At 38.5% G+C, this 27,261-nt stretch overlaps 1 protein-coding gene across 1 annotated transcript; it reads left to right on the plus strand.

Annotated features, from left to right (window-relative positions):
* Window positions 1-827: 827 nt before the first annotated feature.
* On the plus strand, window positions 828-22,701 carry slc37a1 (solute carrier family 37 member 1; the record flags this gene model as incomplete). Its single annotated transcript, XM_035677242.1, is given in 20 exon segments — window positions 828-1,063; window positions 6,160-6,241; window positions 8,380-8,506; window positions 8,636-8,714; window positions 9,500-9,635; window positions 9,723-9,799; window positions 11,057-11,223; window positions 11,302-11,354; window positions 13,119-13,196; window positions 13,971-14,009; window positions 14,879-15,001; window positions 15,554-15,644; window positions 16,386-16,448; window positions 16,537-16,622; window positions 17,462-17,510; window positions 19,918-19,991; window positions 20,086-20,164; window positions 20,293-20,390; window positions 20,785-20,849; window positions 22,175-22,701. Coding segments are annotated over 20 exon segments (1,638 nt in total). The 3' UTR covers window positions 22,191-22,701.
* Window positions 22,702-27,261: the final 4,560 nt, after the last annotated feature.

Below are 27,261 nucleotides of genomic sequence, written 5' to 3' on the forward strand. Positions count from 1 at the left end.
AAGTTTCTCATTATAATGACTTAGAGAAGCTTTTTTTCTTCTTATATCGCGATTAACTCTACAGCCCTGATTTAAAGTGTACATTTGGGTTGTGTTGGGTTTTTATTTCCGGGAACCAGAAACCAAGACGGGAACCGGAGCCGCTGGTCTGGTGAGGGTGAGATGAAATCTCAAGGGTAAAACTGAGGAAACTAAAACAGTAGGAAGGGCAATTACATCATAACAGAGTTTGTTGCCAGCTCTATTGAAGCCTGTCGGCGCTGAGGGCTAAACTGACCCAAATCTGTAGACAAACAGCGTTATAATAAAGTACTGTCGTGCTCCAGAGATTCCCTGGCCTATAAATCTTGTTAAAATTGTTTTAATCAAGATTTAATCTGTGAAATGTATGATGCAAGAATGAAACTAATCATGAATCATAAGGCAAAGTCTGTCAAAATAATCACAACATGATGTTTTTGCCGTATAGTGCAGCTCTAGTATTGACATCCTGATGATGACATTTGTTTTGGGGGTTTCTGTACCAAACAAACATGTTTTTCTTAAATCTGGAGACTTGTAGGCCAGGGAATCTTTATTAGCACTTCATTATGATGCTGATTGGTCACATATTTTAACTGTAACGATTAACTGTAATCAGTAGATCCAATGTTGTTAGTCGTAGTTTGGTTTCTGCTCTTTTATGGACCAAAATAGGTGAAAAACTCTAGTTTCTGACCTATAATGTCTGCTGGGGATCAACACAGTGAAGCTCAACAGTAGAAAAAAAATTTAAAAACCTGCTGCTTTGTGCTAATTTTGACCTTTTTCTCTCCTCATCCTCTCAGATCCCCGCCCCCCCCAGTCCAGCTCCAGTGCTCCCAGTGTCAGACATGCGTCCTCTCCCAGCAGCTTCCTCTGAGACGGAGATGAGCCGAGGCAGCGCCGCCACGTCCTCGACCACCTCCACCTCATAAGAGCTCACGTCAGCCAAGCGTCACTGTGATCGTCAATATTTGCATCCAAACATGGCCTCAGTTCCTCCCGGGATCCGCCTGCTGGTGTCCTTCGACAGGGACCAGTGGTGAGTCTGAATGTTTGTTTGTTTAATCGTTGGTATGAGTTTTAATTTTTAAAGGACAGGAAACACTACATTCTTTGGAGTGCTTTGAGCTGAGCGAACACGCCCTGTCGCACTGGAAGTTCTGCACTTAGCTCACCGATGAAGGCTTAAGCCACAATATTGCTCACCACATAATAATAATGGTGTAATATCAGGGAAGTGATGTCTTCATGTAACACACAGATGTACAACGAAATGAAAGTTTGCTGTTCCTTCATTCAAGATAAAGATAATTACATTTCTATGATAAAAATATAAAATAAAGCAATAAATACACATTATACAGACATGTATACACCCAGGAGATAATTCTACATTCTTGTATTTGTGTGAATGTAAACAGTAACAAGATAATGATGATAATGTGGTTTAATTTTCACATAATAATAATAATAATAATCTTTATTTATTGAGCACAAGTTACAAAAAAAGTCCACTGAAGGCAGCAAATTAAAATAATTAAAATAAAGTCATTACATTTTATTACACAATAAACAGAACAAACCATCCTGCTTATGGAAACACTCACCAGAGCACCAAATGTGGATTAATCCGCCGCTGAAAATAGTCCCAAACAAATGCTCTTCTGTTTAATTAACATTTATTTCTTAATTTGATTCAGTTATGCTCATCTCGAACGAGCCTAATGTTTGTTGTTGTTTTAGAAACGTGGCGGACTCCGCCAGAAGAGGACCCGCTCTTTTTGTAGATAAAAATGTCTCATTTTACCGAAAACACAAGTTCCTGCAAATATTTCACAATAAAAGCCTTGTTAAACAATCGCTAGAGGATTTTTAATTTAAAATGGATGCAGAACACATAATAACAAACATGTAATACACAACGATTCTTATTGTCAGGTGATTATACACGTAATAAAATCATACATATTACTGTTATATTACATTTCTGACAATAGATCCTCTTAAATGTCACTTTTATGGATATTTTTAACCAGTCTTTTAATATTTTAATAAAAGCAGCATTTTGGACGAGAAGTGGAATCACAAGTGAAAAGACGTCTCAGCTGTCACACAGTTAACAACCCTGTTATTACTGGGATTTGTCTGAACGAGCTGGGAATTCTCCTGGTATGTTTTATTATTCAGCCTCAGTCTGTTAGAGCGAGTTACATCGAGAGATAAAAGACCAAAACCTGGTGCTGTTTCTAAAGCAAGCAGATATTCTCAGTCGCTTCATACAACCTGTTAATCAAACATTAAAAAACCTGCTCAGCTTGTAGCCAGAGGGTGAATTTCAGCTCCCCGAGTGTGCCACAAAGCTCCACTATATGTAACGCTCTCCCGGAGCATATACATTATCCATTAAAGACATGATAGCTTGTGTCAAAGAGCAGAGCACTCGGGACACGCCGGAGATGGTGAATAGCGGCTTTATGTGCAGGATGCTTCTGTGAATTAAGAGCACTCGCTTGGGAAACCATCCGTGTACCGCGAGATACGAGCTGGGCTCAGATTTCTTCTCCTTCAGATTTTTTTTACTGTATTTCATCCAGAAGCTTCTTGTTCCTCCAGCATCTGCTCATTGGTTCAGAAGGTTTTTCCTCCTGATGCTGTAGTAGTATGTGTAGTTTCACGTTTCTCTCCAGTTTGACTCTTTCTTTCTTTCAGTTTCAGTCAAGTTAAATTTCCTGTTTTTCCACTTTATTTTCAATTCATGCTGCTGTGTGTGTGTCTGTGTATATAAAGGAAATGTATTTATTTAATCATTCGTTAGGAAGACTCGTGTATGTTAAGCTGTAAGATGTTCCTTTATTGATCAATTAAAATTCACAGCAGTGCAGGGAAATGTAGTGCAAACATAGCGGACTCCGTGTAGATAAAAACTTATCATTTTAACAAAAACACAAACAAGTTTTCCAACTCACGTTCCTGCAAATATTTCACAATAAAAGCCTTTTAATTTGAAATGGATGCAGAACGCATAATAACAACAAAGTTATCGTAACTTGTTTACAGTTTCATTCTGCAGTGTCACTTTAGTATGTTTTCTTAAAATATATGTTGAGACAAAAAAGACCAACGAAAAGAGGAACACAGCACAAATACCACTGTTATAATCAAATTAAACACAATCTTTATTTCCTTAAAATACTAATAAAAAACCTTTTTCAGGATCCCAAAATCTCCATTTTCCAAACTAGCAAAATTAACTTTTTTGCCTTTTACGATCAAAACAGCCATTTTCCATATTTATTGACAAAAGATAATGAAGTAGTTGCTCCAGGAACGGCTAGGAGTTCGTCTCTGCTTCCCAAAAACCTCTGAGAAACAGTAATCAATTATGTTTTGGGGAGGAATTTGTATTGATCAGACTAAAAATCGAGTCAGGCGTGGAATCAATACTAATTTTTTCTTCATATCTTTTGTACTTTTTATGCCAGTATGGATGTAAAATAGGTCTTAAATTGCATTCATAATGGTCTTATACAGTCTTATATTGGACGTGTTGAAGCCTGCAGGAGCCCTGATGTGTCCCAGAGCCAGGGGAGGAGGCGCAGGGAGGCCGGTAGTCTTGCGTCACAGTGCTGCTAACTAACCTGGTTTTATTGCCGTAGAGATCAAAGAGCAGTGAACACAGCGGCGACCTCATGGCAACGTATTGTGAAACTATATGAACGTTACAGTGGACCGACGTCTTTCTGTGTTTATACAAATGCATGTTTGACTGGAAGTTTGTGCTATTTTTATTTGTAAGGTTTCTACCGTCCCACAGTCAGTGAAGTCATTATATCAACTCAACTTTATTCATACAGCAAATTCATACAAACATGCAGCTCAAAGTGCTTCACAGAACACATTAAAACAACACAATGAACAACCATAAATCAAATTGTGCAAAAAAATGAACACAATAAAAACAATAAAATGTAAAACATCGTAAAAAAATAAGGAAATAAAAAAAGAGAAAAAATCCACCAGGGAAACAAATAATGTAAAAAAGATTAAAGCCTAAAAACAAAGTCTGTAACATTACTCCAAACCTTTCTGTATTTTATTTGCTTTATAACAATCATACAGACTTAATAAGCTTCTTTTTTAAATAATTCATGTGTTTTCTTGTCCCTGACGGTTGGCCATTGTTCTATTAAACAATTGAATTTACTTACATTCACTTTTCTTCTTAGAAGTGAACCAAATGCGGAGATAAAGACCTACTGTGGATGTTTTTTAAGTTTTCTAGCACCCCTTAAAATCAAGAAGGCTTTAGGGACCCTCAGGTTGGGCACTGCTGCATTACGCTGTAGATTTTAGACTTTAAACTGTTTCACCACCTTCCCAAAGAATATCACGTGATGGAGCGCTAACAGACTTCAGCCCACTACTGAACACTCTTCAGTAAAGCAGCCATGAAAGAGTGTTTTTCACTTCCTGTGCAGCTTCAGCTCCCAGTGTGTCGCTGACAGCTGGGGGGTTACAGCGAAGTCTTGCCAGCTGTTGATTTTTCGTCAGCCTGCCGTCCAGGAACAGGCTCACAGCACGCCGTTCAGGTGTTGCGTAAGAGTGCGTCCTCTTCTTCAAAAGCCACTCTTTGGTCTGTCTCTAGCGTCACCGCAGAGCCTGAAGAGCCAACCTAATGTCTGATGATGAGAGGAAGATTTCTGGCTCAGCTTCGACTGCTGATGATTACCATCCAGCTCCTCATTACCGCTGAACAAACACACACACACACACACGCACACACACACATCAGGATGGCAAACAGACCTAAATTAATTTCACAACCAGACTCATGTGTTTCATATCAGCGCTGATCAAATCACTGACTGACTGAATGGAAAAGCACAAAGATGAGTGCAAACACGACAAAGAGATAAAGCAAACAGTACAATTCAAATTAAGAGCACACATTCAAATTACAGGATATCCTGTGTGTTTGAAACAGTAGAAGGGTGTAACGCTGACAAAGGATGAATGTTTAGCTTTGTCAGGAGTGCAAATAGCTCTGTCACCTTTGTTTTATACCTGCACTGCAATAACAAGCCAGATATTCTTAAATATAATCTAATTATCTTGTGTTGAGTTAAAAAAATCAATGGCCGTGGGATAAGACAATTTTTCTTAGCTACAATTTTTAAAACCTGCATAAAAATCAGCCACTTAAAGACTAAAATTGGCATTAAAACTGGAACAAATGCCATTAATCTGTTATTTAAGACTCTTAAAATAAGTATTTTGGTCCCTTTATCGAGCTGAATTTAAGAATTTGTACCTTCATCTTACAATAAGACACAATTTCTTCAAACAGCAGAATAAAAATAAGTGACTTTGTCTTAAATTAAGGAACCAAAAACAATCCTATATTTCTATTTTTCTATTTAGACAATCACATTTACATTTGTTCCTCTGTTGGGATATTATGCAAACCAGTTTTGTAACTTGTTTAATCAAGCTCAATATTTGCTGTAGCATCTTATTAAGACAAAGTATGTTCTTAGAATAACATTACTTGTATAATGCAGCTCATGTTTAAGAAAATTATTTTTCTTTTTAGACAAAAAATAAGACAAATTTTCCAGAAACAAGACTTCTTTACTTTCTTTTTTGCAGTGTGTGAAGGTGTTTCTGTGTCTGCAGCAAACCTCCTGACCTTTTATTGTTTCCTGCTTACTGTCTTTACTGCTTAATGTGTGACTTTGTAATTCACAGCCACACCTTTACATGGCTCATTGTGTGCCTGAACATTTCTGACGTGTGTTGTAATCGCAGTCAGCCAGATGTGGTATGTCGAATCAGTGTTGGAGTGCGTCACACTCATTCTGGCCGCTCGTTATGTAGGTTTAATATATTTGCTTATTATGTAGAGGAACCGGGTGAGGCTTAATATGTCTGTCAGTGTTACACAAACATCCCTAAATACCACCTGCTCCCTCTGCCGGCTGTGGAGTAATGTTTGTCAAGTGTGCATGTGAGCTGTGCCCCCGTCACTCCCTCAAACTCAACATGCTGGTTCGATTCGGTTCAGAGGTTCAGAGGGGGGGTTGTTCTCTGGTCCCTCAGGTCTCAGTGCTGCCCTCTTGTGTTTCCTCTCTGCAGGTACAGAGCTCTCACCTTCATCCTCACCTTCCTGCTCTACACCAGCTTCCACCTCTCCAGGAAACCCATCAGCATCGTCAAGGTAACCATACGCTCACTTTTATATTAAAAACCACGTTAAAGAGCTCACGTGCATCTGCATACATTAAAGTAAATAAGTTTTGGTAGTATTTTTCAACCTGGATCTTATTTTTCTATGTTTTTGTGGCAGAAGTGAGTACGTTTTGAATCTGGAGTGAGAGCGCTGCAGCTGCAAAACTGACTGCAACTTAATCCTTGCACTGTCAAAAGAGTTTTCTGCACCCTTCGCTCGGTCCACTGTGTTTCTCACCAAGTCTTTTTCTGAAATCTCAGGAGAGCTGAGGTGACTTGTTGCAGGAAGTCAACATAGAGTTTGTTGTGTTGAAGTAGAGACAGCGTAGCTTAACTGTTTTATTTAAGATTGTCAATGTCATGGTCGAATATTTAGCTGATTTCGACAATGTGGAAGACCTCTTGTGTTTATCTGAGCTGCAGATCAGGTACAGGAAACGTAACCAACCGAGCCTGTCAGTATTCTGGCAGTGCCCAAGCTTTATGTTATAACTCTCACTCAGAACTCGACCAAATTCAAAACTTATTGTCCCCATTTGGCACTTGAACATGAGCAGAGCAGTGACCTTCGGACACACCCAGAGTTTCCCAGTCGGTCTCAAGCAGTTCAGATTTCCATTGAAAATAAAAAGCTGTTTGTGTGAACTTACTGGTTCTAAGATCTGTATCACACAGACAACACCAGTAAACCTTAATAAGGAACAGTGTGTTCAATGTGTTGGCAGTGAGCAGTCTGATTATTATAAAACACATTGCAGAGGCTGTTTAGTGCAAGGGAATCAGTGGAAACCTTCCAAAATAAGAGTAAAAAACAGTTCAAACACAGTCTGCTACAGTCACACTTCATGGCCATAAAAAGTTTGTTTTTGTGAGATTTGTTGTGTTAATTATACGCCGTTTACACCAAAATTAGCGCCTATATGCGCCTATATTTCTGTTTTTAAAATAGCCGACTGACCCGCTGCCTGTAGACAAGTTGTTACTTTCAGTTTTATTTCCGATGTGTCCTGCGGGCAAACGGGGTTAATAAACAGTAGAAAACTACACTCACACACCCAGAGCTACCTCCACAGGGCTGTGTCAACAACCTTATTTCCTCTTTACCTCGCTGTCTTACTAAGATAAGATGTTCCTTTATTGATCCCCCGTAGGAGAAACTCAAATCAGACACAGCAGCAAAGGGGAATGTAGTGCAGAGAGTACTAGTGTTGTTGCACAGTGTTCCCATAAAAACTAATAAATATAGATAAATGTGTAGCACAGTGCAAGTGCTGGAAAATTAGCATTTCCATCGCTGCCGATGTGACCTAGGATGTCAGATGTTAATGGTTTATATTCTTAAATACTTTACAGGACATTTATCACTAGCACTGATGTGGTTTTATCCTTTATTCATATTGTTTATCTGTCTCTTTACGTACATGTTAAATGAATTAATGGTAGCGCTGTCTAACTGCTACTATGTACTATATCAGTGGTAAGTTCTTGGTGTCGGCTTTGGTTCAGGTTACTGTCTCAGGTAGCAGCCAGATCTTATCAGATTGTGTTTATTCTTCAGAGAGAACCTTATTGGTCGTTTCATTGAGCCACAGGTTAAAAGTAGGAACTTCCTTCTTCTTCCAGAATGTCAGAATTAGCTTTAATAAGAGAGAAGTTGTTAATACAGACGTGTCAGGTGGAGGTTGGATTCTCCAGATTCTGGTTTGTGTTCACTACATTTATTTATGTGATATTTGCTCTCAGATAAATGTTTTGAATGAATTTGATGGTGGCTGCACAGGATGCAGTTGGAGAATAATCTGAGACCATAGTTAAAATAAAGACCATAGAGGGGTTGGCAAGCTAATCGATAACTGGCAGGACGGACTGGGCCTCGGAGGCATTGCTGGTTGATGTGTAACACGTTATTATTGGTGTACACTCTGTATACAGAGAGATCCAGCTGGCAGTGATGGGCTGAATCAGAGCTGTGTGAACTGGCAAGAGCTTGAATTTAACGTTTAATGTAAAAGACTTTTAACGTAATATATCATTAACAAGTTTCATGTGTTCTTGCCTCAGGAGTTATAGAGAACATACAGTTAGCTGGGATATTTACATCTTTCACTGGTGGTTTTGTATTGACAGAGCGAGCTCCATAAGAACTGCACATCCCTCAGTGAGCTCGCCCCCATCGCCTCCAGCGGCAGCGGCAGCCATCAGCCTTCCCCGCCGTCTCTCCATGCAGACATGGACTGTAGCTGGAAGCCTTTCGGTCTGTATCCACTCTGGATATTTTATACTTTAGTCCAGGAAGAACATGAACATAAAGACAAATAAACTCATGTGAGGATGAACTAAACCTCTCTCTCTCTTTGTGTACGACTCTTCTTTATATTCTCAGATAAAAGGAACTACAAGCAGCTGTTAGGAGCCATGGACTACTCCTTCCTCTGTGCCTACGCTGTGGGAATGTACCTCAGGTAAGAGATGGCTTCCTGCAGCTGTGAGATGCTGCAGGTATTTAATACAATCAGATGGAAGAAGCAAACTGAACACCAGTAACGGCTTTAATAAAGAAAAAAAACTCACCAATTGTCAAGAAAGGAAAAGAAAAACATGTGTTTTCATCTTTAAACAAAAAAATACAACCAAATTCAAGTTTCTCTCTTTTACTGAACTGAAACCTTGTTAAACAATCTTTAAACACACTTCATTTAAACTCAGCAGAAACTTAATAAAACTCACCAAACCTGTTTGAGTCATTCCACTGTACAGCTCTTGAAGGCAAATTAGTTAAATAAATAGCTGATAGTGTTTTAACTCATCGGCTATATTGAGCTCAAACCTGAGCCTGATCCTTTCCTTTAATACGTCATCAAACTAGTGGAAATAACCCTTTAATTCACGCCTGAAAAATGATTAAAATTACCAAATATCCTGGAAATAACTTGGGTTATCCTGGAGAATTTATATTGTATTTCAGTTGTGCTGTGACCAAATTAATGTCACTGTCAAAGGTGAACTGTAGTTAGTTCAGAGAGCAGTAAAATGTGACGTGGCATTGATACGGCGCAGGATAAAGATGACAAACAACCTCTGCAATTATAATAAATTACTATAAATCTCCAGGTAGTTCTAGTCCCCAGTGAATACAGCGTAAGAGACAAACAAACAGAACTGAAACTTAATCTCCTCGGTGAAGCTTGTGAGCCTTAACGATGAGTGTCTGTGGTTAATGTGACGTTATCACTGTGCGCCCACGCAGCGGCATCATCGGGGAGCGCCTGCCCATCCGACTGTACCTCACGGTGGGCATGCTGACCAGCGGCCTGTTCACCTGCCTGTTCGGGCTGGGTTACGTCTACAACATCCACAGCTTGGGCTTCTACATATTTGTCCAGGTGAGACCCAAATAACCACAGAGGGATGTTAATGTACGCGTTTCCCTGCACATGTGTTTGTAATCCTGTCCTCGTTAATCCTCTCAGGTGGCCAACGGGTTGGTGCAAACCACTGGCTGGCCCAGTGTAGTGACCTGTATCAGCAACTGGTTTGGAAAAGGAAGGTAAAGATCCAACCTCACTTAAATAAAGCCCGAACTAACCCTTTAAAAGCTTTTCAGTGTCGGTGGGAAATATTTCTCAGTATTTAACCATCGTTATTTAGGAAATAAGTTGTTCTAATCAGGATTATTTTGATCAATACTGAGATCACGGGTATGGAACAGTTACTAGTATTGATACCTGGTTAAAACAAACTATTGCTCCTTCTTCTTCTTTTATCACTCCCTCACTAGCTTACTTCAAAATAAAAGTCAACTTGTGTTTCTTTTTTTAAACTGTTTATGTTAAGGCTTTTCACTTAAAAAAACACTGTAAAATCCTAATAAGAAAGTGAAGAAAATTAAAAAATAGACAGAAAAATAGAAATAATATTCATGATATTTTATGTCAAATGTCCATTATTGTCCCAAGGAAGGTAACGTCCTCTTCCACTGTAGGACAAACATTTCTCCTATTTTCTAAGTCAACTTGTGTTTCGCAGGTTAAGTGCTTTTAATGTGAAGTTGCAGCAAGAGGAAATGTTTGTAAAATATAATTTCCACCCTTTCCTCCTATTTAACAATTTAGGACAAAAGAATTACAAAACTCAGTTCCTTTTGTATTTTTATATCAAAATGAACCAACTGATTTCAACCAATAATATCAAACATCCACCCGTCAATCAATCTTCAACTTTTAAGCCCACACAGGAGCGAAGATTCATTAGTTAGCTCACTGATTACTGTACAATCACACAACTTTATCTGTGATTTAGTGAAACTGGATCATTTTTTATGGGAGAGAATATTGTCTGGTTTCCCTCTGACGTCCTCCGGCTGCTCTGCCTCAACTCCGCTAACTGCTAATGTAGCTGCTGTTTGCATGCAACCGTACGGGGCTCAGCAGCAATTTATGTGGACTTTAAATAATCAATCTGACAGTATTTCTTATCTTTGCTGAACAAGAGTATTGCACAAAAGGAATTAAAGGCCTGTCTCATATGGAGGCAGGTTAAATTCAGCGATTAAGGCAAATAAAAACCTGGGTTATTAATTCAAGTTTTACAGTATTTGCTTAATCGTACAGCCCTAATTTGTTCTCTCCAGTGAATGAATCTCATTTTGGTGAATCAGGAGAACGTTAACATTTAATTTAGTGGAGGTGTGACCATTTGAACTAATAAAACAGCTGAAAACTGAAAGAGGAATAAAAAACGTAGCTCACAGGAACACATGGAGGTCGAGAGGAGTCGCTAACGCCCTGATGTGTCTTCCCGTCAGACGCGGACTCATCATGGGGTTGTGGAACTCCCACACCTCAGTGGGAAACATCCTGGGCTCTCTGATCGCCGGATACTGGGTCTCCTCCAACTGGGGCCTGTCCTTCATCGTCCCGGGGCTCATCATCGCTTTCATGGGCGTCATCTGCTTCCTCTTCCTCATTGAGCGTGAGTGCTGCCTCCTCATCGGCCGGTTATGGTTGTGAGCTGTTCATATTAAACTTATCGCATCTGTTTCCCTTCCAGATCCAAACGACCTGAAAAGCATACACGCTCCAAACCGTTCTCCCGGCAAGAGCGTGAGTTCTTTTTATCTTTATTTTTTTGTATTAAATGTGAACACAAGCTCCCTTTTCACCTCTGTATTCCCACTGTAATGTCGTTAGTTATTTTAACACAAAGAAATAGATGAAAATTGAACATTTTAAGTTATAAAAACTCAATTTTGTAAGTTAAAAAAGATTCCTGATTCATTTTTACCGTGTATTTTGTTTTCACAGTACAAATAAAAATGAAGTCACTTAAAATTACTAAAACTACTTGATTTAAGAATGTTTTTTTTAACTTACAAAACTTAACTTTTTTTGGAGTTAAATGAACTTATTCTGCTGTGTGCTTGTGTTTTATGTTTGTGTTATTGTATGTATAACACATGTCAATCATCCAATCACACCCACTGCTGGATTGTTGTGGAATAAAATAGCATTATTATGAGTTAAACAGATTAAATTAAAAGGAAAAAAACTGAATAAATAGGTGGAGAACCATAACAAATGCAGATCCTGCTTGGTACAATTAAAACAATGCAGTGTAACATCCTGAGCACTAGTTGATTCTGGTGTTGTCGGTGTTATTACAGCAGGTTGCAGTACATAAACATTACAGGAACTATATAAACTCTGGTCTACAGAGATGTGGAATAAGTGATAGTCGGATGAGTCATCCTTCACAATATTCCCAACAAGAGGGGGAGTGTGTGGGCTCCACCACAGAGGGCCATTGTTATTACGGTACCATGTAGCTGTTGCCGTGAGTCACTTTGTCATATTGTTCGATTTTTAAAAGAAAAAAATGTGCATAAATAATTAAAAGTCACACTTTGAGGTCTAAAATGGCTTCTAGACTTTAGCTTCTACAGCCGATTCAGACAGAGAAAGTCAGGGAATCTGGTTCATTCATTATTATATACTTTATACATTTGTTTTTCAATCAAAATCCTTCAATCCAAGGTCCTTCCTAATACCTGGCAGAATCAGTTATCAGTTAACTAACATTCAAAGTCAGTAACACTGCGTACGGCCGTCAAACAGTAAATATAATTTGACAGGATGTTTAACAAGAAGACTAGCAGCTATCAGCCATGTCATTGTCCCCAAATCAATACCAGTATTTCAGTAATGGACACCCAGCAGCCAATCAGAATCCAGTATTCAGACCGTGTCAATAACAGAAGGTATCACAGAGTGTTTTACTCACAGGACATTTACACAACAAGGTTCATTCAGAAGGTTCCTCGTGGTTTGGTACCAACACTGAATGGATGCAACGTTTGTGTTAAACTACACTACAGCAGGATAACAAAAGAGATTATGCTGCAGCAGCCCAAAGCAACAAAAAGAAAGTTAACTTTCACCAAATGAACAAACAACTTAACTTTCTTTTCTTAATATTTGGCTCCTATTGATGCTGTTTCACTGCTGTACAGTTTAGTGAATAATTTAAGGTTTTATCGTTTTGATTTTCCATTTTATAGTTACAGACACAGATACAGATACAAAGATCTCCTGTTAGAGTTCACTTTGACTTCTTAGTTATTTACACTTTCATTCATGATTCAGTAGCTGTAAGATTAAATGCACACGTGTCTCCCATTAGTGAACAGTGTAAAGGCAGCGTGAGGGGACCCACATGGAGGGAGTGATGCGTGTTAACAGTAGCCATAGTGACAGTCTCCACCTGTGTGTGTGTGTGTGTGTGTGTGTGTGTGTGTCTCTTATCCTTTTAATACCTTGAACGAAGTGAAACAGGTGTGAATAATAATGTGATTTATTGTGTCTTTTAAGCAGGTTCCCAACAAGAGTCGGAACGGTGTGAACGGACACACTGAGGTTTATCTGCAGTACAAGGACAACAAAACTCAGGTCAGTGGATGTTACTGTACATTCAGAGCTACATGAGCTTAAAACACCTCAAAACTGGGCTTTAAATCTTAGTTCTTTCCCACTATGACATTGAATATTCATGAGATTACAGATGCAACAATAAACAGTGAGAACGTGACAGAAAGAGAGGGTTCCTGGAGATGTAGAGCCTAGTTTTCCAGACATGGAAACACCTGGAAATTGATGAAAGTGACCAAATATCCTGGAAATAATCTACGTTGTTCTGGATTTTTTTATATTTTAGCCCCTCTGTGACCTGGCTGGTCACTTTATTGAGCTGAATTTAAGATTTGTACCTTCATCTAAGATTACTAATTAGCATCAAATAAAATCTTAAACAATAAAAATATGTCACTGCAGTCAGCTTGGAAGAATCCCTCTGGGATCAAACTCACATCCTGGATGACCTGGAAATTTAAAGACTCTAGTTTGCATTCATGGAAACACCTAGACAAGGAATAAAATGACCAAATATCCTGGAAATAATCTACATGCATACAGTCTATTAATGATCATGATGTTGTCCTGTATTGTCAAGATAAACTCTGTCCTGGAAAGGTCCTGGAAAATGATTTCTGAACCCTGGAAAAAATCACAAATGAGTCAAACAGTTTGAATTTATATAAAATATAAAGTTCATCCACCTACATCTGAACATAACAAACCAACAGCCCCTGTGTGGACAGCTCTAGGTTGCACAGGTGTGAATAATGAAGTGAGTTGCACTCTAACGTGTGATTGTGATCCATTCAGGCGTGCTACTATTACGAGGATAGTGTTCAAAACAGGAAGGTCAGTTGCTCCAGTGCTCCAGTCGGATTTATTTGGGATAAAAATCATTCACAGGCTGAATCCAAATGTCCATTTGTGGCTCATCAGTAACACAAACTCTCTGTGAGCTGCACACGTAATGGATTGGATTCGGCGCTCTGTGCCGGGTGTTTGGGACATTTGGATTCAGCCTTTAAGGTTTCTTTCTGAATTTATGATCAGGGTTGGGTTTACCGAGTTAAATGGTTCTTTTCAGACTTCACAGTACCTGTCAGTCACGATCAGTGGTTTCCAACCTTTTTCCTGCAGGGACCCTTTTTCTATTACTCTAACTGAGTAAGGGATGTGTTTTAGGGATATTTTGAACACAATAACTGCAGGAACTGTGTAAATGAGTTTTCCTGATATTTTTAGGAACTTTTTACACAATACTCTGGCTGTATTCTGTATTTTTATCATTTCTAACAATCATACAGACTTAATATTCTTCTTTTCTGACAGATTCAGTGTTTTCTCCTCATTGTTCTACTAGCTCTTTGGTTGTTTTCTAAAGCAGGATGAGGCTGTTTATCAGAGAGTGAAGCTCTATGAATACATTTTGTGTTCAGCTCTTCAGGTTTAGATCTTAAATAATAATCTAAACATGTCCCCTGTAAAGCTCTGGCGACCCCCTCAGGTTGGGAATCACTGCTCTATACGACAAACCCTGCCAATCTACTCCTACTTTAATTAAATCCTTGCATCGAATTGAAGGGCTTGGTGTTGTCATCGGTGGGTACTGTGAATGATTCATTGTTAATGCAGCAGGTGGACGAGGGTGCATTAAGGCATGAAAACACCTGCAGGTGCTGATCTTTACCGTCCTCCTTCCCTCTCTCTCTCTCCTCCAGAGCTACGACACAGAGCTGCTGCTGCCGAGGGAAAGCGTGTGCGTCCCCGTGCAGCCGGTCGTGGTGGTGAAGAGGGAATCTGAGCCGTCCCCCATCAGCTTCATGGGAGCCCTGCGTATACCAGTCAGTCACACGTAAACACACACAGCTCTCCCTACTGACAATATGCCATTCATTTCTATATTTCTGTACCTTTTATCATCATGAATCATGTGTAAAATTAGGCTATAACTGATGTGTGTGTGTCAAATATCAGATGTGCTGACATAAAGCAAACACACGGTTGCAGCTATGAATGTTTCTTTGCAACTAGAGCAAAAATAAATAAAAATAACTTCCACAGAAGCCATATAAAAAGTGTAGTTTGCTCCACTACATACACCTGCTTTTCTACTTATAAACATGGATCTAATCCTGATTCTTGTGGGTTGTTACAGCCACAAAATAAACCAGTTGTGAGCAGCAACATATAAAGAAGACTCCTGATAGTTAGTTATAACAGAAACTATGGGAAGGATAGAGGCCGTAGGACCCAGAGCTTCCTCACCTAAACTATAAAATAAACTTATTAAGACATTAAATAATGATTATATGAGATAATATAAGAAATCAGGGGTTGCTGGGGAGGGAGCAGGTAAAGAGTGAGTTAAGTTATATATATGTTTGTCTGTGCAGGGAGTGATCGAGTTCTCTCTCTGTCTGCTGTTTGCCAAACTGGTGAGCTACACCTTCCTCTTCTGGCTGCCGCTCTACATCACCAAAGCAGGTGAGCGACCAGACAACAACGACAACCTTTTCCTGTTGTTCACTGTTACCTGTCTGTCCACAGAGCTCCGAGACTTAAACAGGACGGTGTGAACAGAACTATGTTACTGCGCGTTACTACAGTGTTTCATGATTTATTAAACAGGTTTTCTTAGAGAAAGTGGACCCAGGACAGACAATGCTGAAGCTTACTGAGTTAATTTTGTGTTCAGCTTTTCCCTTTCTACGCCATAAGAGAAAGAACAAGATAAATTACACAAATTAGCTCTTATGATTCAAACAAAACAAACAAACAAAATAACAAATGCACGTGAGCCCTTAATGTTAACATTTCTATACGCTGCCATATACCTAAATCCTTCTACACATAACACACTAACATAAAACATTTACTTTCACACACAGTAATAACTGCAGACGAAGGAAACAAGATGACAACACATCCTGTACTTTACCCGACAGGCGTCACAATAAAAGACGTGACAAGAAAAGGCACTACCAAAATAAAAGCTCCCAGGAACAATCCTTCACACTTGCATGTTTAAACTTGTGAATCTGTTTTTCCAACATGTTAAACTCTCAGATTAAACTTGTTGTGCACGTCTGAAAGGAGCTGAAGTGTGAAGAGTTGAATTCTGGGTATTGATACAGACGATACAGTTACTGTACAGCGTGTCGTCACTTTTATTACCTCCAGAAAGAAGATTGAAATAACCGATTATTTTGTGTTTGTGTGTTTCAGCTCACCTCGACGCCAAGAAAGCCGGAGATCTCTCCACCCTGTTTGACGTGGGAGGAATTGTTGGTAGGTTTTTCTTTTACTTCGCGTTGTGCGTTATGGTTAGTTTGAAAGCTGTTTCCCTGCCTCATGGCGTCTCTCTGTGAATGCACAGGAGGGATCTTGGCTGGTGTGATCTCTGATAAACTGGAGAAGAGAGCGACCACCTGTGCAGTCATGTTGCTGCTGGCTGCTCCCACAGTAAGTCTCCACCTCTACACCTCTGTACATGAATATAGATATATAAGGGGGCTGATCACACAGAGCCTGTTTACAGCTGCTACTAACCTGCTTCTTTTGTGATCTGATATCTTAAACCTGGTCTGGAAAACTCTTTTTGGGCTCTTTTACCTGCTCAGATCAGCAGCAGATGTTTGTGAACACTTACTTACTACAATATCACCAGACTCCCTTAACATATCGCACAATTCTGGGAGTTATTGAGTGATGAGAAACTTTATAAACTTTGTGAAACGTTCTCTATGACAGATTTTTAATTATTTGGACCTTCTTGTAAAGTCGGCTTCACATTAACTTATTTATTTCCTACCGTGTCAGCTGGACGGCGGTCCGACCTCCTCTACTAGGAGAGACGCTTCGTGATGCGAGCAGGACGCAGACTTTTACTTCCTCTGGCATTAAAGTCTTAATACCATCAGATTTTCACTCAGTCAGAGGAAGTAAAAGTGTGTGTCCTGCTCATGAAGTTCAGCTATAAAATCCCACAATGCACCACGGAGCGTCTCTCCTGCAGGGTCAGTGTGATCGGCCCCTAATGCTGAAGTCAGTGCATCATCCACAAAATCGAAACATCAAGATTGAGGAAGTTCAGACCCAGTGACCCCCTGTGGTCTGTATCATCGTCGACATCAGCCGAGCATTAGATAAATAGTTTCATTCAGATTTAATGCCATCATACAGTTTCTGATGTAACTGAAAGTTTGGACTCATCAGACCCAGTTATCCTCTTAAACATCACTTGTTCAGACAGTTGAAGTCTGATCCTGTTTTGACCGTCGTGCTTTGTCTTTGTCCTGCAGCTGTACGGATTCTCCATGATCAGCGAGTTCGGTTTGGGGCCGACCATCGGTAAGATCTCACTGCTGAATGATTGAGGAGACTGATTAATTAATTAATTACTCCAGCTTCTCAAAATGTGAAGATTAGTCTGGTTTTCTTCCTGTTATCTCCTCATTTAATTAATAGTTTTGAGTGTTTGGGTCCATTAAAGTAATTAAGTTTTCCTCTGAGGATTTAGTTTTTGGCCATTTGTTGATATTTTTACTTAATTCTCTAATTGATTGTTAAATAAAAGAGTTACTAACTTAATAACCAGATTATAAACATTTAAAGTTAATTTAGTAGCAGGCTGTATTGTTGGCTAACCTAATATAATTACATTATAATTTTATTAAAGGTTATATACATGAAGTTAAGTTGCCACTGGGTGTCGCACTAGAGCACCAGCATCTCTGGCCCACCGGACTCCATTAACAAAGCCAGCAATTTCACTTTGCAGACAAACTTCACTGGACAGAAAGAAAATAAAACTCAACCACAGCCACCAAATGTTGTTTTGGTTGAAATAAACTATTAATTCACAGAGTTAGATGTGAAAATATCAGATCAGATGATACATTTTGAACAGTTTTATTTTATATTTGTTTTGACTCAGTGTGTAAAACTGATTTAAAAATAAGCTTTTCTGTCCTTTTTCTGGACAATAAAACAATTTTCCAGGGCTGGTATGTTACAAAGGTGTTTGATTTACTGTGAACAGCATCATTTATTGTCTTATTCATTAAAATGTAAATGAGTAAGTGTTAAGATCCCAGATTATTTCAGAGCTGCACAGGTGTCCTCAGTCAGTTCGGAGCGACCAGCAGATGGCTTCATTGCAGCACACAGGACACAATCAATGCAACAGAGCAAACACAGTGTGGAAGACACTCAGTTATTATTATATCGTCACACTTTCTTTACAGACCGCTTCATTAATCCATCACAGTGTTTGTTTTGTCCAAACCTCAAAATGATTACAAATGCATTCAAATTATTTAAATCACATTTCAGAAGCTTAAATTTTCTGTCTGTCTACAGATTCACTTGTAGTGTTGTTTTTATGTTATTTAGGCAAAAATCTTGATAATAAACTAGTATAGTATCTAAGCTGTCAAATAATTAAATAGTAAAATAAATAGAGTAGAATTAAACCACTAGTTCCTTAAGGGACCCTTTTTATATCATTATTAAACTCAGTGAGATATTTTATGGATATTTCATATTATATTAAACTGTACAATGAACCCAAACAGTGAACTCATAGTTTTTAGTTTTTTATAGTTTTTAACAATCATACAGACTTAATAAGATTCAGTGTTTTCTCCTCCCTGGCGCTCAGCCATTGTTCTATTAGACAATTTACTTCACACAGGTGAACCAAATGCTGAAATATCGACCTACCGTGTATATTTTTAAAGATTTCTACCATGTCTTAAAATCAAGAATCCCTTGCGACCCCCCGTGAAGCTTTGGCGACCCTCACAGTGAGTCGCTGCAGTCAGCTCAGAACAATCATACTGTGATTAAATTCGCTCCGTGTGCCTTCAGGTTGTCAGTATGACTTTTTGTTAGACGTCATCTTTAACTGATTTTTATTGTTAGGACCATTTCCAAGCATGCAGCCTGAAAAACCTGGAAATTTAGAGACTGATTAAAAGGACCGAATATCCTGGAACTAATCTACGTTGTCCTGGAAATGTCGTTGTTGTATTTTAGCACCTCACTCAGTGGCTGTAATATCACTCTCCACCAGACTCCATAGAGAAAAACACTAATTTTCCCTCGTAGCATCGTAGCTTCATTCAAAGTGGACAGAAACAGAATAAAACTCAACAAAACCTGGTTTAATTCATATTAAATCCTTATTTCTGAAGAGGAGTGAGAACCCTGCTTCCTGAGACGTGTTATGTGGGTTGAAGTGTATTAATGGATCTTGTCTTTTTGGAGTTTTGGAGTCATAAATGATCACATAAATACCAACACTTGAGCAAAATATCCCTCAGCGTGCGTCCAGCTGCTGATCCTGTACGAGCTCCAGATACATGAGGTCACATGGCCCCGGCAGGATTGTACCGAGAGGAGCTCATCAGCCCTGATGGTTGATTAGCCGCAGAGTCACCGTGGCTGACGGCTGATGGCCCTTTTCATGCATTCAGCTCGTGATGGTCACAGCTGCGGCTCATTATCCTCGCAATATGCTGCGGGGAATCTGCGAATGTCATTATGTGACGCAGTGTGATACAGCAGCAGCAGCAGACGAGGAGCAGCTGCTGAGCAACAACAGCAGCTCTGATGACGCGTAATTATCACAACACACATTGTCATTAACGCGCTGGAGTCGCATAAACTTTATCAGAGCTGCAGCGAGGGGGAGGGAAGGGGAGTCAGACGGGGGAGAGCGTGGATGTAAGAGTCCTGCGTCTGTGTTTAACAGGTATGCTGTTAGTGTGCGGAGGCCTCGTCAACGGGCCGTACTCCCTCATCACCACCGCAGTGTCAGCGGATCTGGTAAGAATTCACTCTGATAAACTCAATCATTAACTGCCGTCACACAGTCCCTCTTCTCTCTCTCATCACTTTCTCCTCTGACCTTTGACCCCAGGGCACCCACAAGAGCCTGAAAGGCAACGCCAGAGCGCTGTCCACTGTCACTGCCATCATCGACGGCACGGGATCTGTAGGTCAGTATCTGTGCTGACATTAACTACTAATAAAGAACACAGGAAGCAGGATTTTCAACGCCATATGACCTTTTAATGGTGTCCCAACAAATCCCATTAAAAACCTTTATGTATTTTCATGGTGTCAGGAGCAGCAGTGGGCCCCCTGCTGGCTGGACTGTTGTCTGCAGGCGGCTGGGATCAGGTCTTTTACATGCTGATGACTGCCGACTTCTTAGCTCTGCTGGTGAGAAACAACATAAAGATCGTAGTGTGTTGTAAATGAGTTTCATCGAACTATAAACACTGCTTTTAAACTGACATCAGATCAGATTTGCAGCCGTTTTTAGCTGGTTGTTTTGGTTTACAGTCACTGCTGTCTGTAAATCTGGCAAACATTGTGGTGGAGACCAAAACAGAGCTAAAAGAGAGCTAAAAGATTGTGAATATTGACTCCAAATGAATGTCGATGTACCTTAACTAGTGATAATATATCAGATGTTGTGTTTTCAGCTTGTTCTGCTGCCTCCAAGTGGCCAAAAAATCTATTAAAATCTTGTTTTTAATATACAATAATACACATGATCAATGTAAAACACATGAATGAACTAATATTTAACTTTGTGTGTGTGTGTGTGCAGCTTTTGCTACGACTCGTGACAAAGGAGCTGACCTCAAGTAAATCCCGTCCCATCTCTGCTGTAGAGTAAGTCTCTTCGTTTTCCTCAATGTTCTGTGTTTTATTTATTTTATCCTGTAAATACGTTAATAATTCTTCATTATTATTGTTGCTGTTAGTGTCTCATAACTGTAAAACATATTTAAGCCTCATAAATCAATATCAGTTCAAGTGTACGCTATGTTTACAGACAGAGTTTATATCGATCGATGCTCTCTTCAAAGCCACCAGACTCCAATTACAAAAACAGTCATTTTACCTCGCAGCACACGGGGGTTGCTGGTCCACTGCTGTCTCGATATCAGTTAGTTAGTTTGTGTTATTGAGGGACTTTTGAGGGTTTTAACACGTTAGGTCGGATCCGAACTGACGTTAGTCGCTGCAGATCGAGGCAGCAGTGGACCAGCAACTCCTGTGTGCTGCAAGGTAAAATTACTGTTTTTGTAAATGGAGTCTGGTGGCTTTGAAGAGAGAATAGATACCAGCTTCAGTTTCCCGTCGGAAAGGGTTGTCTGACAGCGAGGTAAAACAGCAAAAATATTCTAAATATATACTTAAATATTATAAATGTGCACTTAAATATTAAAAACTTACATTTAATTAATATAAATATGCACATATATACATACATATATCTTAGGATTTTGTTCATTTCTGTGAAGAAAACTACATTAAATTGTATTTTTCTTTAAGTTTAGATAGTTTAGATTTAGTATTTAAGGTGTAACAGTTTATCAGTTGTTCTCTACTGTTATTATTATTATTGAATATAATATAAAATATACATAAACTGTCACTTGGTCACTGAACTAATGAAACACAGTTGCAGGTTAATGAGTTGAGTCTGGCACTGACTCGGTTCTGAGGAAAACATCAGTGACCTGCAATTTTAAAACATTTAGTCTCCTGATGGGATCTTGTTTTAGCTCACAGCATCACAACCACACAGAGGAAATTCTGCTTACGGCTCTTTTTTTATGAACCAAATGTCGCAGCATCTCAGACCAAAACAGCGGAAGCTACGGTCCACCAGACTCCATGGACAAAACCAGTCGTTTTACAGAGCAGATAAAAGACGCTTCAAAGTGAACAGAAACAGAATAAAACTGATTCAACCGTCTTTGTTAGTGTTTCCAACAATCACCGACTCTGGTTTGGTGGAAATAAATCCTTAATTCACCAACGTAGATGTTAAAAACAGCAGTTTCAGTCGCTCTAAGACACAACATGTGTAATTTAATACTTTATGTACTTGCCTTTTATGGACAGTAAGTTCAGTTTATTGCTCCTGGCTGTAAAACTTAACGACACCCAACGTATCAATATGGCGTTTGTTTGTCTCCACCTCACAGGTTGAAGGAGCACTGAGCACTTTGACTGTATGGAAACCACTCGTCCATAATAAGCCTGACCCGGACTGTGGCTGCGACTGTAACTGGACTTAATTAACCTCATATTACACACACACATTGTAACATACAACATGTGTGTGTGTGGAGCTACTGCAGCAGATTTCAGTCTGGAGGATTCATCTTTAAACACTCAACTTCCTGGCTTCGTCCTCAAGTTGAGCTCGATTACTACAATCCACTGAAAGGACTGTGGGATGTGTATATATATAAAGCCTTACTTTCACGTGTATATTTGAGCTTAAAGATAAACTAGTGACATTATTTATGTTGGATAGAAATGTTTGAAACAGCAACTTCCATGACGAAGACAAACAGTTTATTTCTAAACTGTTTTACCCAACAATACCATTTTTAATTTATTATATCTAAACTCAGTGGTCCATTGACCCTTCCTAAGCCCCGCCCCCTTTTTGCTCTGTGCTCCAATCACAGTTGAGTAATCCTCGGTCATCCTTTCCTGTACTTACATATGCTACGTGCTAGGCTAATCTATGTTGGAAAGACAACCACATTTTGAAGATGGTTAAAATATAAAAGAGACAAATATTTATAATCACATCGTAAGTTGGCTAATGTTAGCAAAATGTTAGCTAACGATTGGTGGACATTAACTAGCTAGTTAGCTAAAGTTTTCCGAAACACAGAGATCAGCAAACTTTTGGGCAAAAAAAACCCCAAAATGTCTGAAACCATAAAACATAGCTAACGTTTTGCTACAGAGCAAAACTCTAGCTAACTAGCTAGCTAATAAACATCAATCATTAGCTAACGAGTCAACATCAATAGTTAGCTAGTTACATCTGAAGGTTAATGTTAACAAAGCTCTAGCTAACCAGTTATTTAACCAATTAGTAACCAATTGTTAACTAACTTTACCATTCAGCTAGTTAGCTAGCGTTTTGCTAACATTAGCTAACTTAAGATTGACAATAAATATTTGTCTCTTTTATCTTTTAATCATCTTCAAAATGTCTTTTCAACATAGATTAGCCTATCATGTAGCATATGTAAGTACAGGAAAGGATGACCGAGGGTTGCTCAACTGTTATCGTAGCATAGAGCCAAAAAGGGGCGGAGCTTACGAAGGGTTCGGCAGGCGCACACGTTGTTGTAAAGTCGACTCTTGAATCAATATTTATCTTCGATTATTGTCAGAATAGTTACAAAGAACTCTTCTCCTGTGGATTCTTTCACACATAAACAAACAAACATGAATATAAACAAACAAACCGGATTAAAAAATATCGGCGACATCTGTCCAGTTATTTTGGGATCGATCACAGTTGTCATAGTGACCGTCTCTGTAAACACGTTTTTATTGACATTTTTGAAATGTCACATTGATCAAATTTCTGTTGAATTGAGGTGAAAACAGAAATAAAACTATTAAATAGTAATATAACTACTAAATCTACACGGATCAGATCGATCCCGCTAACAAAGGCTCCCTGTGGATTAATGGATGAACTTTGAATTCTGGGTAACGCTGTTTGTACGATAGGAGCTCACAATAAGACCACTACGATCAATAACAGACATTTTGAAGATGATTAAAAGATAAAAGAGACAAATATTTATTGTCACATCTTAAGTTAGCTAACGTTAGCAAAATGTTGGCTAACGATTGGTGGAAATTATTTTGCTAGTTAGCTTAGTTTAAAAAAAAAGCTAAGTTTTACGAACACAGCGAACAATAAACTTTACTATAAACATTTTTGGGGAAAAAAATATCTGTAAATCTGTCTGGAGCCATAAAACACAACTAACTAACTAACTAACTAGTTAATCTACATCAGTCGTTAGTTACATCTGAAAGTTAATGTTAGCAAAACGCTAGTTACTAGCTTGCTAATTTACACCAATCGTTAGCTAGTTACATCTGAAAGTTCATAATTAATAAATAAATAAAACAATAATAACTAACTAATCTACATAAATTGTTGCTAGTTACATTTTAAAGTTAACACTTATAACTAATAGCTAATGTACTGCAGTTAGTTAGTTAGCTAACACTTTGCTATAAAGCAACACACTAGCTAACTAGCTAGCTAATCTACATTAATCGTTTACGAAATGAAATCAGTTGTTATTTAGTGTGTATAATTCCATAGGGGAGTTAGCTAGTGATTTGCTAACATTAGCTCACTGAATATGTGATATAAATAAAATATATTTGTCTCTTTTATCTTTTAACCATCTTTTAAAATGACGTTTCTTGGGGCCGAGCTAACAGTTAGCTCACAGACCACTACGACTCTCCTGTGTGGAAGTTGCTGTTTCAGTGTCACCTTCGCCTTACTGAACCAAAGAGATCGTGTTGTAATTTAAAATCACTTAAGTTATTCCTCTTATTGTGGTGGTTTCTGATTGTTTTTGCTATGAAATGAAGGCACCAAAGTTGTATTTTTATATAAAACCTCCAGATAATGTTTGTTTTTCTGTCTGTGTGTGTTTGTTTGGGAGCTCGGAGATATTATGAATGTAAAGTTCTTGTTAGATGACAAACCTCATATGGAAATATTTTGCAGTGCAATGTTGATGAGTTTAGTTCGTGGTTCATATAGTAGGTGGTGATAGCGACTGAATCTTTTCTCAGTCTGTAAAATAAGTGAATTTAACTCCATAAATGGTTTAAATCAGTAAAAATAAGGCTCAAAGTTTTAGTGATTTTCTCTTTTCCAGATTCGTTTCATATTTATAATTCTGTTAATTTATTGGCTGTAAACTTGTAGAGTAAAATCCACACAATACAAACGGTAATGTTATATAAATGTAAACTCTGGGATCATTTCCTTATATGGTGGTAGCATCGAGACAACATCCTGACTTCCTTCAGAATAAGAGCACATTGTGTATATTTATTTTGTGTCAGTACTTGAAAACATTGTGTGCCTTTGTTTGTCTTCTTGCTGGGCGGTTGATTTTTGTAAAAATAAAAACATATCAGATGTTTTCTTTGCTTCTTTTTTTTTGCAAATTAACTCCCAAAGCATTCTGGGTGATTTTCTGGGTGGTGTTTTTGATGGCGTGCTACTACAGGGCGGCTAAATCGGTCCGATTCATGGCATGGAGTGGCCTTAAGTCTCAGCTGGAGGTGGCAGGTGTCATCCCAAACGGTGAACTACTGACAGGCAGAAACCCACTCAGTGACACGGGCAGACTGGAGATAAAGCACACGTGCACAGACACAAGGGTTGGGAAGGTTGGACTTTATATACATATATATGTGTGTGTGTATATAGGATGTAAGTAGACGAATACTTCCAGCAGGAAGAGAAAGTATTGTACGAAGAAGGTTACGTCCCTGTGATAACTGCACTACTTGAACAAATGTAGTACTACTGTTTTTATTCTCACTGGAAGACTTTTTAATGAATTATCCCAAAAAATGGCAACTATTTTCATAATTTTTACTCCCTTCCCGCAGTTTAAGTGCAACAAAAAGAGCCTAAAAAAATCCCCAAAACAACCCTACAGCGACTTACATATACAACAAGAGTCGATGTGTTGGAAGCAGGATTAAAGGAGCCACTTTGATAAAGGGCCGAGGCAGTGTAAGGCTTTGGGGCGATGTTCTGTTGGGAAACATTGAGTCCGGCCATTCATGTGGATGTTACTTTGACACATACCTAAGCGTTGTTGCAGACCGTGTGCACTCCTTAATGGAAACAGTATTTCCTGATAGCAGTGGTCTCTCACTACAAAGTAAAAGATGGAAAGTTTAAAGTTTTGACTCGGCCTCCAAAGTCCCAGATCTTAATCCGATCGAGCATCTGTGGGATCGTTCATTAAAGTCTCCAAAACTCTCAGAATACAAACTCATTTCCAGTCCACAGAGTATTTTCAAGTGTTCGCATCTACTCATCTATCAGATCAAGCTGTCAACTGTTTGCTCAAAAATTTTAATCTTTAAAAAATACAGCGATATACAGACAAACTGCTCAAATCTTTAAAAAAATACAGTGCTATACCATAAAATCACAAAACTCTTAAAATATACAGGTAATATACAGGACAGAGTATTCTACAGTGTTTGCATCCAGTCATCTATCAGATCAAACTCTCCTCTGTTTGCTTTAAGAAGTTTAATAAAGTTAGAAGAATCCTCGTTCGTTGGTTGAATATAAAGAGACTTTAACAACCTCTGCTCCTCTATCAGGCCTCAGTAATTGACCAACTTCCCCTCAGCTGCAGGGTTTAATGCGGGTTTATTGCAGTGACTCATCGAGAATGGATGGATCCTCCGGTAACGCCTTCAAACTGCCTGATAAATGACATTAGAGGCTTTCCCCACAGTTCCACTCCTCCACACTGAAGCTTCTTCTTCTTTCTGATCCGCAGTCAGTGAGGAAGACGTTTGTATTGTCTGTACTTCATCACATATTGCTTTATAACATAATAACGTAATCATTTCCCTAAATTATCACTTATGTGGAGGTTATTAGAAAATACATCACTTTTTTATGATGGAAATGTAATAATATAATACATAATGTAATAACTTTATCTGTACATGTGCTATATTTTTAATAACTATCCTAAATTAAACAGTTAGAAATGTTTGTGGGATTCACCCTTTCGAGTCTAGAAAATGTTAAAAGTGTTTTTTAAATCATAAAGTCTGCAGTTATAAGTTGTTAATAAGTGGATTTTGCAGCCAAGAGGTTCTTTTAATGGTTTATAAATGATCTATTAAAGAGTTGGTGTGTGATTTATTAACTGTATTAAAGCCATTCGTCATAGACAAGAAGCCTCATTAAAAATATTCAGGTTGAGTTCTCTGCTGGAGCGAGTGCAGATCACCTCCCAAAAACAAAGAAAAACATCTCTAAAATATAATAAAAAATACAGTAAAACTGCTAAAATATAGTAAAAAATACAGTAAAACTGCTAAAATACAGTAAAAAATACAGTAAAACTGCTAAAATATAAGAAAAAAATACAGTAAAACTGTATTTTATATAGTAAAAGATACAGTAAAACTGTATTTTATATAGTAAAAGATACAGTAAAACTGCTAAAATATA

This window comes from Morone saxatilis, unplaced genomic scaffold (genome assembly GCF_004916995.1).
Source record: "Morone saxatilis isolate NCDOM2014 unplaced genomic scaffold, NCSU_SB_2.0 Contig5, whole genome shotgun sequence".
Lineage (NCBI taxonomy): Eukaryota > Metazoa > Chordata > Actinopteri > Moronidae > Morone > Morone saxatilis.